Source organism: Phocoena phocoena, chromosome 20 (genome assembly GCF_963924675.1).
Source record: "Phocoena phocoena chromosome 20, mPhoPho1.1, whole genome shotgun sequence".
Lineage (NCBI taxonomy): Eukaryota > Metazoa > Chordata > Mammalia > Artiodactyla > Phocoenidae > Phocoena > Phocoena phocoena.
Genome location: NC_089238.1, coordinates 7,357,078 through 7,368,739, shown reverse-complemented (window position 1 = coordinate 7,368,739; position 11,662 = coordinate 7,357,078). Strand labels below are relative to the sequence as shown.

At 59.7% G+C, this 11,662-nt stretch overlaps 3 protein-coding genes across 3 annotated transcripts; all 3 read right to left on the bottom strand.

Annotated features, from left to right (window-relative positions):
• Nucleotides 1-54: 54 nt before the first annotated feature.
• Nucleotides 55-1,171, bottom strand: LHB (luteinizing hormone subunit beta). The gene is made up of 3 exons (XM_065898665.1): nt 1,154-1,171; nt 655-822; nt 55-390 (listed from the first exon to the last, which is right to left on the bottom strand). The coding sequence occupies exons 1-3, from the start codon at nt 1,166-1,168 to the stop codon at nt 148-150; spliced, it is 426 nt and encodes a 141-aa protein (XP_065754737.1). The 5' UTR covers nt 1,169-1,171; the 3' UTR covers nt 55-147.
• An 875-nt stretch (nt 1,172-2,046) lies between these two features.
• On the bottom strand, nt 2,047-4,625 carry SAXO3 (stabilizer of axonemal microtubules 3). The gene is given in 6 exon segments (XM_065898271.1): nt 2,047-2,419; nt 2,891-2,988; nt 2,990-3,022; nt 3,725-3,886; nt 3,987-4,187; nt 4,470-4,625. Coding segments are annotated over 6 exon segments (1,023 nt in total).
• A 1,635-nt stretch (nt 4,626-6,260) lies between these two features.
• NTF4 (neurotrophin 4) lies at nt 6,261-9,056 on the bottom strand. Its single transcript, XM_065899495.1, has 3 exons — nt 8,928-9,056; nt 7,848-7,971; nt 6,261-7,211 (listed from the first exon to the last, which is right to left on the bottom strand). Exon 3 carries the CDS (start codon nt 7,197-7,199, stop codon nt 6,567-6,569), a length of 633 nt encoding a protein of 210 aa, XP_065755567.1. The 5' UTR covers nt 7,200-7,211; nt 7,848-7,971; nt 8,928-9,056; the 3' UTR covers nt 6,261-6,566.
• Nucleotides 9,057-11,662: the final 2,606 nt, after the last annotated feature.

The window sequence follows — 11,662 nt, the reverse complement described above, 5'->3', positions numbered from 1 at the left end:
TGTGCACGTACACAGGCGCACACACCCTGAGACCCCAGAAGGACACCCCCAGAGTGCGGTTTGAGAAGTCTTTATTAGGAGGCATGGGGAGGAGCGTCTGCTGGCTCCAGGAGTTGAGGTGGGCATGGGAGGTTGGGGTGGGGATCCTCAGAGGAAGAGGAGGCCTGGGCGAGGGGGGCGGTCACAGGCCGAGGGCTGGGCTCTGGGACCCCCACAGTCAGAGCTGCTGAGGCGGCAGGGCCCGCAGTGACAGCTGAGGGCCACAGGGAAGGAGACCACTGGGTCCACGCCAGGCGGGCAGCCGGGGAGCCGGATGGAGGCAAAGCGCAGCTCGCGGTAGGTGCACACTGGCTGGGGCACAGGCGGCAGGGCAGCCGGCAGCACCCGAACCTGGAGGTGGCGGGGTTGGGGGGGAGGGCTTGGGTGTCTACTTGGGGCCAAGCCCTCCCCCAGGCTCCCTCACTGCACCCTACAGATCCCAGACTCGGGTGTCCAGAGGACCATCTGTGCTCTCCCTCCCACACGCCCAGCCCCTGCCCCGGGCGGCGGGCCACCTTTCTACCCCCGGGGCCACTTCCTGTCTTCTGTGGGCCTGGCCCTGAGTAATCCACCTGGAGCTGAGGTGGCAGCACCCACCCACCCCGGGCAGCTCACCATGCTGGGGCAGTAGCCGGCACAGATGCTGGTGGTGAAGGTGATGCAGACAGGGCAGGCCTCGTTCTCAGCGGCCAGGGTGGCGTTGATGGGCCGGCACAGCGGCCGCAGTGGCCCCCCGGGTGCCCACACCCCGGCCGCGCTCAGCAGCAGCCACAGCAGCAGCCCCTGGGACCAGGCCAGCGCCTCAGGGCCAGCCCGAGCCCTCCGCCCCGAGTCCTTACCACCCAGCCCCCGGCCCTGCATACACACGTTCGGGGACCCAGCTCCTCTGCCTGAGGTCTTCCATTCAAGAATCTCCCATCCCCATACCCAGGGACCCCAGATACCCACCCTCAGGCCCTGCACCAGCTGCTTCCCTCCTCCTGCCAGGAAGCTTGCTGCCTCTCCACACCCTTCTAGAAAGAGGCCTCCTCTGCCAGGTCACAGGACTCTCCCTCTTCCTTCCAGCCGTGGCCTGGATGTAGTCGCAAGGGGCCCAGGGGCCCTGCGGTCTTACCTGGAGCATCTCCATCCTCGGTGTCTCCCCTGCCGCGTTTACCTGGTCTTATAGCTGCGGGCTGTGGGGGCGTCAAGGCCACTGGGGGCGGCAGCATGGTGGTGTAACCTGGACACTAATCTCCCCGGGGGCGAGAGGCAGACAAGGTCAGGGAGTTGCAGGAATGGCCCAGTGGCGCCCCCCTCCCCCCACTCCCTGAGTGGCTTCCGCTCCAAGAAGCAGAGATGCCCAAGGTGAAGCGGACTTCACAGACTCAGTCCCCAGGTGCTAGGGAGGCCGTGGTGGGAGCACAAGAAATAGGGTATAGGAGGCTGTGCCCCTTGCCTTGTGGGCCCCCCTCTACCCATCCTGAGGGGAGCCCGCCAGAGGCTGGAGCGCCGCCCCTCTGACAATCCTCCAGTGGTTATAGGCTGAAGCCTCAACCCTGCTCTACCTGCGGTAGACTGAGTCCGACTTCTTAGGAGGGGGGTGGCTTCGATGTTGGATTCTGTCACCAGAGGTGGGGGGGGGGTCCACCCAGACGCGCCGCCCCTCCACCAGGGATTCAGCGGGAATCCCACCTGCTCCACACTCAGGCCCCCAGAAACCAGGATGCCGGAACTGAACCCAGCAAAGAGCGTGGTTTAGGCTATTTAACTCTGTCGTCGACTGAGATAAGCTCTGCCCTTTCCGCCGCAGAGGGTGTGTGCCACCCTCTAGCCCACAGCCCCAAGGTACATTTTCCAGGCTCAGTCCCGCCCCCGTGATCGAGTGGACCTGTTAGATTCGCCCCGCCCCGCCGGTGGGCGGGGTCCCGTCTTAGCCCCACCCAGTGTACCCCTAGTCCCAGTCTTCCAGGCTCAGCACCGCCCCCGCTTGGGGGGCGTGTCCAGGGCGGGGCTGGCCCGTCTGGCTCAGGCCAGCGCCGGCTTTAAGCTGCCGTAGTTGAAGTTCTCGGTGCTGTAGGCTTGCGGCACGCTGTAGGTGCCTGACTCGGGTTTCCAGTGGGGGCCGCCCCAGGGCAGCTCCAGCGGGCAGAAACGGTCGAGCCGGCGGAGTGGGTGCAGCGGGGGGCTGTAGGATTCTTGAGCCAGAGACAGCGCCCCGCGGTGCGGCACGACTGGCATCACCGGACGGGTGCGGGGCACGCGGATTTTCGGCGGCCGGAGTGGCCGAGAGGAGCACGGACCGGGCGGCTGCTTCGGGCCGGGGCCCCAGGCCTGGGGCGTCTCCCCGAAGCTCCAGGAGGTCATCGAGTCCTTGCGAGGGTAGCCTGACAACTCCTTTCTGTCGGGGTTTGGGGTGGAGGCACGATGGGGAGGGCACAGCTAGATAGATCCTCGAGGACACATTTGTAGGAGTCAGGGACCCTTTAGGAAGCATGAGCCTGGATTCCTGGGTCCTCGAGGTATTTAAGGGCCTGGAATCTGGGACTTTTCTCATCCTTGGAAAAGAGTTATCTGGGGGACTCAAATACCAAAGGAAGCCCGCCCTAGACCCTCAGGGCCACGTCCCCAGATCCAGAACTCCTTCTTGGGCCGTTTGCAGGCTTCCTGTTCCTGAGAGTTGACACTAAGTATACCAGGGCGCTAAAAAAGGTAGGGGCTGGGTCTGAACTTCTGATTACTGCGCGTGCAGGAGCTGAAGGCCGAGACTACTGAGTCAGAGACGGGGAGCCAACACCGGGGGGCTCGGCGTCCCACCAGCCTATGCGGGGGCTGTGCAGGGGGTCGGTGCCAAGGGAGGACCCAGGCTCACTTCGAATAGGCCTGGAAGTCCCGGGCCGAAGTGGTCAGATAGAGCTGATGGCGGTCCAGGATGCCCTGGTCAGAAATAGTGAAAGGCCGGCCGGCCGGCCAGCTGGGGGTTCTTCGTCCAGGGGATTAGAGCCTGAGGAGGATTGCGGGAGGAGGGATGAGCAAGAAAGGTTTCATACCCTTTTTCATGCCCTTTGTCCCAGACGGAATTCCTCTTCCTTTGGCCTCAACAGCGCCTCTGAACCAGGCCGACACCCGCCCCCAGAATCAGAATCCTTCCTGGCCAGTGCACTTCAGCTTCGCTCCCCAAATCAGAACCCTTACTAGCCTCACCTCCAAAATCCAAATGCTTTCTGCCCGTCATCGGACACAAAGCCAAGCACCCAGTCACTAAAAAACCTTCCCTGCTCCTCCCCTAGATTCAAACCTTCTCGGTCCCGCCCCTGGAATTCAGCTGCGCCTCGGGCGACTGTTACTCCTTACACCACCCTAACAGGGGAAGCCAGCCCCGCCTTCCGCCCCAGACCGGCCTTAGAATATTCAAGCTCCGCCCACACGTACATTAGGCTACCTAGCTCCGCCCACAGCCTCAGAACCGCCTCCTAGGCCCGCCCCAGGATTTACTGGCTATGGCCCCAGCCCCAGAGCTGGGATTTCGGGCTTCCAGTCCCCTCCTCCTCCTGGCTCCGCCTCAAAAGGCCTAAGCCCCTTCCCCACTCAATGTAACCTCCAGATTCTGTCCCACTCTTTAGACCCCAGACTCAAAATTCCCTCAGACCCCGCCCCAGGGTCTCAAAGCTCTGCCAGATCCTGCCACTGCGGTCTTCTCCGCTACCTGGGAAGGGCCCCCTCGGTTGTGGTCCGCAAGCTCCAGGGGCTGGGGCCCGATGAAAGAGGTGGCGCCCCGGTCCAGGCTGGGCCAGCCGGTGTACTGCGCCCTCGTCTCACTGCACTGGTGCTTTGTGATCAGAGGGAGGCGCCAGCCGCGGTGTCTGAGCTGCAAGAAGACGACGCAGGGACACAACATGAGGGTGCACGGGACTCCAGTGCGGTCCCCAGCCCTGTCTCCCGCGGACCTGGGCATCCCAGAACCTTACTTTTTCCGCTACATCCTTGATCCCCACAATCCGCGTGCGGTCCGCAGGTTCTGGGGCCTTGGGCTGCGCGTAGGGCCCGCCGTGGGTCTTGGGCACGTGAGCCGAGCCCGAGGTTGTCTCCCATCTGTTGGTGACCTCGTCGAAAGCCCAAATATGCAAATCCTGCTTTGCGGCCAGGAGCAGGGGCTCCGCGACCGTGGACTGAGGAGAAGGTGCTGGACGTCAGCTAAAAGGACTCAGTCTCTTCCGCAAGCCCTGATCCTTCCCAGTCAGTCCCCAGCCCTTTCCTACCGCCCGTTCCAGGCATCCAGGTTCCCTGACCCCTCCTCTCTCAAACCCAGTCCCTGGAATCCTCCTCCTTCTGTCAGACAGGACTCTAAGCCCGGAATCCCCTTTTCTCTCAGCAGGTGTCTGGATCCCCAGGCCCCTCCTTCAGTCTGGGGCCCCAGTCTCCTCTTGGCTAAGAGCCTAGGGTCCTCTCACCTGCACAGTGGGCGGGGGAAAGGGCACGGGCGGGATACAGTGGTGGGCGACGCCACTGCTGGTGAGATGCCAGCTGGGCTGGGATCCAGGCACCTTGGTCCCAGAGATGGGGGACCGTGGGGGACCGTAGCGCCGAGCTAGGGTCCGACCCGCCATGGTCCCACCCCCGCCCCGTAGCCTAGCAGGAGCCGGCTCGTTGTTGCTGTTGCCCCGGGTGACAGAACCCTCCCACCCTAAACCCAGCCAATGAAGGGCCTGCAGGCGTGCAGATGGATGGAGTGAGAAAGACACCCAGGCAGGAGAGAGGAGGATTTTGAGAGAGTACAGAGACCCCAAAAGGGGCACAAAAACTCAGAGAAATGGCGGGGTGGGGACGGAGACCCAGAGGGAGAGGAGGGCAGAAAGTTCAGAGAGTTTGAGACCCAGAGACCCAGAGAGGGAGCAGCAGAGAGAGGGGGACAGAGACCTGGGGCGGGGGGTGGTCAGAGACCCAAAAATAGAGGAACAGAGGGAGAGAAGGGCAGAGCTACTCAACGCATCAGGGCATCCATGAGAAACATCCCCCTTTCCTATAGGGTCCCGGCCCTCTTGGCCACCGCCTCCCTCTGCCAGGACAGCCCACCTCGGCAGCAGAGGGTAGGGGTGAGGGGCTGGGTAACGATTTCCAGACTTCCCCAGGGCTCTCCCTCCCTCCCTGTGTGTGCTGAAGGGCTCAGCATCAGCTTCGGCTTCTGTCCTGCCTGCCTTTGATTTGGTTGAAAACTTCCACCTGGGTATGGGTGTGGGAGAAGAGGGAGGGACCCACGGGGAAATACTTAGCAATAAAGAGGGGGGTGTGGAAAGAGCTTTGCTGAGTGAGAAAGAAACACACACAGGAATGGGTGAGACAGTGAGTGAGAAACAGGGACAGAAAGAGAGCTACTGACCCAGAGATGATGGGACAGGAATTTAGACAGAGAGACAGCAAAGGAGGCGGCAGAAAAGAGAGCGGGAACCACAGACCCAGAACACAGAGATGTAGAAACAAGGGCAAAAGTGTGTGTCTGTGTTTGCATGTGGCTATGGAATGGTAATATATGAAGGGGTGTCCTGAGGGTGTGGGGTCTATCCCTGACTTGTCACTTCCTCATTTTAAAGCCCTTTTGGTCAAAGCCTCTGCCTCCTCAGCCCCCATTATCTCATCCCACCAACCCGTTCTTCAGACAGGGAAAACTGAGGCTGCCTTCTGCAGGCTGGCCCAGGGTGCCACTGACCCCCTCATTCAGGCTTCTGGGGCCGCTTCTCCTGTTGGATTTTCCTGGCTCATTCTAGGATGATCAGGGTCCAAATCACCCCTGATCCCAGCCGGGGGACAGGCCAGTTGGTCAAAACCTCATGCTCTACTCAAGCTGGACAATGGTAAGGTCTATTTCTTTACTAGTATAGGGTAAAGGTTGGGACAGGGAAGAGGGGTATCCATCTGATTCCAACTCCCCACCAAGGCCAAACTCTTAAGCATCCTGACCTCCTGTCATTCAACCTTGCTTGTGCTCCTGCTGTGATAGGTAGCTCACTACCTCAAAACAGAATATCTAAGCCAACACTTGCCCTATCTGACTAAGTAAGATTTCTCATTTGAACCCCAGCTCCCAACTAGCTGCCTACATGTTCCAGTTTTTATGCTCCCACACACACTTCTTGACATATCCCCTCCTTGTCACTCTCTCCAGGGTGGGCAAGGTGATGTCCTCTGAGATCGCATGGTCAGCAACTTAGAAGCTGAGGGCCTCCAATGGTCAAATCCACCAGAGCTGATCTGACAAGTTGTGTATTAGAGCTCATAAACAGTAGGCACTCAGAAAATATTGGCTATCATCATCATCATCATTATTACCCTCAAGTTCATCCAAGAGAACTCCTATTCATCCTTCAAAACCCCATTTGGTTTCACCATCTGTCTTTCTTGCCCAGATGGAGCTCTCAAAATCGGAGAGCTGTGATTTTTGTGACCATTTGACGAGTTCCCAAACTGAGGCCTAGAGCAGCCAGGCCACCCCTGAGGTCTTTCAGCATCCAGCTCTCTTCTTCCTCTACCTGCCCAGTTCCCAGGCATGGGCCTCAGGCCCGGCCAGTCCGGCTGAGGAGTGTGCAGACACAGGCAGTGTCAATTCGAATCCATCGCCAGCCCACACGGCCCTGGGCATCGGTAGTCAATGCCCGCACGTAGGACTGCTTGGCCTTACACTCAGACACCCAGTGCCTCCGGTCCACACCCCGGCAGCCTCCTCCACCCCCACCGGGGCCACCTTCCCCAGCGCTGTCAGCCTTGCAGCGGGTTTCAAAGAAGTACTGGCGAAGGGGACTGCCGCCAGCCGCAGGCACCTCGCCCAGCACCTCCACCTCGCGCCCACGCAGGTCCACAGCGGTCCGGCGGTCTGTCACCCAGCCGCTGACTGCGTCACACACAGCCAGCTCTCCGCGGCGACTCGCTGGTGCTGTCTCACTCACCCCCCGCCGACTGCGGTTGGCCGGGCTGCCAGTTGGCTCCCCAAAGGCTCCAGCCTCCAGCAGGAAGAGCAGAGGGGGCCCAGCGGGGGTACCCCTGGACAGGGCTACTCGGGGGGACAAGAGGTCCCACTCGGGGACTGGAAATGGGGGCAGAGGTGAGGGTGAGGCGTGGGGCTCCATTGGGACACTGGGGAGGAGGAAAAGTAGGAGGATGGGCAGGGAGCCTGAGGGGTGAGGGAGCATCTCGCTGAGCACCTGAGGATAGAGAGAGGGAAGCTGGAATTAGAGAGAAGGATAATAACTTAGTGGGGGGGCCGATGGGAACTTCTGCCACAGGGAGGAAGTTCTGGCACTTGTTCTAGAACTTGGGGGGACCCTGTATTCTAGGACTTCGATAATGCTCAACTTCTAGATTAATCATAATTAGTCTACTATTATTCCTATTAATAGCCAACAAATGGGGAAATACAGGCAAATGGGGAAATACAGGCTCAGAGAGGTTAGTGACTTGCACCAGGTCACACAGCCAGCCAATGCCAGAAGTGGAACTTGAACCCTGTCCCAGCAACTCCACTCTGCCATCCTGCCTCTACAACCCCAAGGAACCCTAAGCCCTGCAGTCTGGAGGAGGTTTGAGTTTCCAGAATTCTGAGAAAGGTCATGTTCTGGCATCCTAGGGAGACCCAAGTTCAGCTTCAAACTGCCACTGTGAAGGCAAGACACTTCCTCTCAGGTGGGGCTTCAGTTTCCCTGTCCATGAAATTGGCCCAGGGCTGGGAGACACTGGCAGGGGTTTGCATATTGCAGTCTCTCTAGAACATTCTGGAAGCCTGTGGATTCTGGGACAGGATGGCCTGGAGAGGACTGATTAGAAGTGGGTGGTTACCAGACCTGTCAGCACCTCCTCCGCCTCTGAGCTCCGGGGTTGGGGGCCCCCAGGCTCCGGGGGGCCCCTGTGGGGGACGCAGGTGGCCCCCTCCTTCCTGACATCTCAGGAGAGGGAGGGGGCAACCACCTAGCGGAGGAAGGGAACAGGTAGGTTATAGAGGCAGGTGGAGGAGGGGGCCTGAACACTCCCCTTCTGTAAAAGTGTTCTTTTTAAAGTGTAAGGGACCAAGAGTCAAGGCTGCATCCCCCTGCCCAGGTGATGGCTCCTGGATGGAAAGCAGATGGGAGGAGGAGAGGGGAGGGGAGACGCTGAGGATGAAGGAGGCTGGAAAAGATTACATCCTCCTCAGCCCATTCATCTCTCAGACAGGGCGGGGGCAGGGCTGGCCTGGACACCCGGGTCCCTGAGGGCCCACACTTAAGAAGCCCCGGGTCCCCGAGGCTGCTTCCTGGAATGTTCTCTCCTCACAGGACAGGCCAGGGCCCGTCCAAGACTTCTATTGCACATACCTGGCGTGGCCGCCTGCCCTGTCTGGGAGATGGGGAAATGGGAAGGGGGAATTATGAAGAGGGGCACATGTTGACCCAACCAGAACCCAGAGTGTAGGTTCCCAGCTGCCTCCTGCCTCAGATCTGGAGTCCTGGGCCCTAGCTTCCCCCTCCTCACTCAGACCCAAGAGCCCCGGCCACAGCTGCCTCCTCTTTCAGGAACTCAGGTCCCCAGCTCCCTCCCTCAGATGCGGGAGTCCAGGCCCCCAAATCCCTCTTCCTTCAAACCCGGGAGTCCGACCCCCAGTGCCCTCCTCCTTCAGACCCTGGAGTTTTGTTGGAGTTCAAGCTCCTTCCCAGGTACTCAGATATACGGACTCCCCGGCCCCCCTCCCCCAGAAGGTTTAGCCAGGGGGTGCGGACTCCTGAGACCCCGCTGGGGGGTCACGGGCTCTCCCTCTGGGACACTGCCCTCCTGCCTCAGTTTCCTCCGCCAGGCCCCGCCCCCGCAGGCCCCGCCCCCGTCCCTCCCTACCCGGGGGCAGGGCGACCCGGACGCCGGAATCCCGGGGGAGGAGGCGCGGAGGCTCTTACCTGGGGCGCACTCCTCGGCTCCCCCGGCTGCCCCTGGCGCGGCGGCGGCTCCTCCTCCTGCTCGCAGGCTGCAGGGACGCCCGCTCGCCCACCGGCTCCTCGCGGCACAAGCTCCCGAGGGCCCGGGTCGGGGGCGGGGGCGGGGCGGTGCCCGACGGCGGAGGAGGGGCCGGGGGATCCCGCCTTCCACACACGTGCAGAGACCTCGGAAGCCCGGCCTGGCTAGCTCAGCCCTCCGCCCGCCTCAGTCCCAGGAGGCCAGGCGCCAGCACCCACCCCTCCCTCCCTCAGACCCAGGAGTCCGGGTCCCCAACCCCTCCTCCCCCGGATCCAGGAGTCCAGGTCCCCCAGACCCCTCCTCCCGCAGACTCCGGAGTCTGGGCCCGCGCAGCTCCCTCCTCCTTCAGACTCAGGAGTCTGGACCCCCAGCCCCTTCTTCCTCAGCTCCAGCTGCCTCCTCCCTCAGACCCAGGAGTCTGGGCCTGAGATTCCTTTGCGTTCTTTTGCCAGTGAAGTGTCAATCCCCGGGCAGATTCCCACCCTCTGCTCTCATCCCCAACTCTCCCGGGAGCTCCAGGCCAGACATTAACCAGCTGGGCTCGGGAAGTGATAAGGCCCGAGGCCCCGGGGAGACGCTGGGTGAGGGGGGTCTCTCCCACGTAAGTCCTCTCTGCTGGAATTTCCTGGGTGGGGACTGGGGAGAGGGTCTTGTCCTGAGTTCAGATAAGAGCAACTCAAGGTATTCCAGGACCCGGAGATAGACAAAGATATGATTTGGCAACAGAATGACCTGCTTAGAGAAAGAAAGTGAATAGTGACAGATGAAGGGAGGTGGGGGAAAGGCACAAAAATGGAGAGGAAAAGGGGACAGACTCCCAGAGAAAGAGGGAGACAGAAACCCAGAGAGAGAGAGAAGACACAGATGCAGAGAGAGGAGACAGGCATGCTAAGAAAAGGGAACAGAACCCCACAAGGGGGACAGAGACCCAGGGAAAGAGAGACCTTAAGACAGATGGAAATCAGACAGGAGTTGGAGTCCCGGGACAGACTTAATGCTTCACCCCTCCCCTGGAGCTATTTTCAGGAGGAAAGCTGACACCTGCCTTCGTGGAGGTGGGGGGGGGGTCATCCCGTACCCCTCCCTCAGCCTAAATATAGCATGGCAAGGTGGCGGGAAGGGTGTCCCCGGATTAGGGTGTTCCCCTCACCTCTCCCCATCCGAGCCAAGGCCACATAGAAGGCTGCTGCGGTTGTTTATTGGGGTGGAGGAGGGGCGCTTCTCAGTCTTTGAGTGTCCACTCAGGTCACTTCCCTGACCTCGCCATGCTTCCCATACCCCTAAGCACCCAACATGCCCCACGCCCTACCACAGGAACTTTATGCAACTTTCAGTCTCTGAAGGGGTAGTAGGGGTGAGTTTTCAAAGAGTAATGGGAAACAGTTTCCGTCTCCCCCTCTCTCCTTGGGTCTCTGTCCCCCTCTCTCTGTATCCCTCTCCTCTCTGTCTGGGTCCCTGTCCCTCTCTCTTCTCTGGATCTCTGGCCCCTCCTCTCTGGTCTCTTCTCCCTTCTATGGGTCTTTGTCCTCCCTCCTGTCTCTTACCCCCTCCCAGACCGCCGCCCTCTTCTCTCCTGCTCTCCCTCCTCCCCTTGGGTATCTCTGTCCTCTCTGCACGTGTCTCTTCCTCTTTGGGTCCCTGTGCTGGGCTCTGTGCCTGCCTCCCAGACTCTGCCCTGTGTCTGTCACTGTGAGGGGGGTCTGTCTGTCTCCGTTTCTCTTCCAAATGTGCCTTTCTCTCCATTTCGGAGAGAAGTGTTATATTATTTAAAGGTTACATTATTTTCAACCTTTACCAAACACTTCTCACAATCTGTACCTTCTTCTATCTCTCTGTGTAAAAAGGTGGTTGGATTAAATCAGGGGTTTCCAAACGGAATATGTTAGCCACAGTCTGAGTTGTCAAGAGAGACTCCTCAAACCAGTTCACACCCTCTGATGCATCACACCGGTGCTCCTAAGTGAGATTTCATTTGACCAAAAAAGAAAGGGGGGTGGTTTCCTAGCTAAAAATAACAACAACTCTCTGTAAACCACTGGATGGATTTTAATAAATGAATACAAGTACTTTGAAAGTTACCCGGCACCCAGGCAGCCCTATATACGTTAGTGATGTAACCATCCTCCTCTTCTTTCTCCTCCAAATGCCCTTTTAGTACTGAAAGACCTCTGACCTTGGGTAACCCCCCACCTCCCCCGAGCCTTAGTTTCTTCATTTGTGAGAAATGAGGCTGTTAGACTCGGGAAGTCCTGTGCAGACCAGCAGGCTGATGGGGACAGGTAGGGTCAAGCAACAGGCCACAAGTCCAGCCCCCCATCCCTCCCCGGGGACAAGCCACGCGACCTTGGGAAGCCACTCCCATGCTCTGAGACACTGCTTTCTCCCCAGGAAGATAGAGTGGGCCCTGCAGTTTGTCTGACACACTTCTTGAGCTGCGGGAGGGTAGGGTGGTGCATCCTGATTTGGGATCCCTTTGTGATTCCATGGAATACACTGTGCATCTCTCTCAGGTTCAGGGGCACTGCCTTTTTCTTTCTTGGTTCTCTTTCTCTGGGGTGCTCTGGTCTCTTTCCAACTCTGGGTCTCTGTCCCTTGCTCTCTGGCTACCTGATACCTGCCCCCTATGGGTCTCTGTCTCCCCCTCTCTCTGGGTCTTTTTCCCCTCTTGGGGTTTCTT

What these genes read in the sequence shown, in the direction of transcription:
- NTF4 (XM_065899495.1), bottom strand. Translation starts at nt 7,199, where the DNA reads ATGCTCCCTCACCCCTCAGGCTCCCTGCCCATCCTCCTACTTTTCCTC.
- LHB (XM_065898665.1), bottom strand. An exon ending in CCGGCTACTGCCCCAGCATG is followed by an intron (nt 391 to 654) that starts GTGAGCTGCCCG and finishes CGCCACCTCCAG; the next exon opens with GTTCGGGTGCTGCCGGCTGC.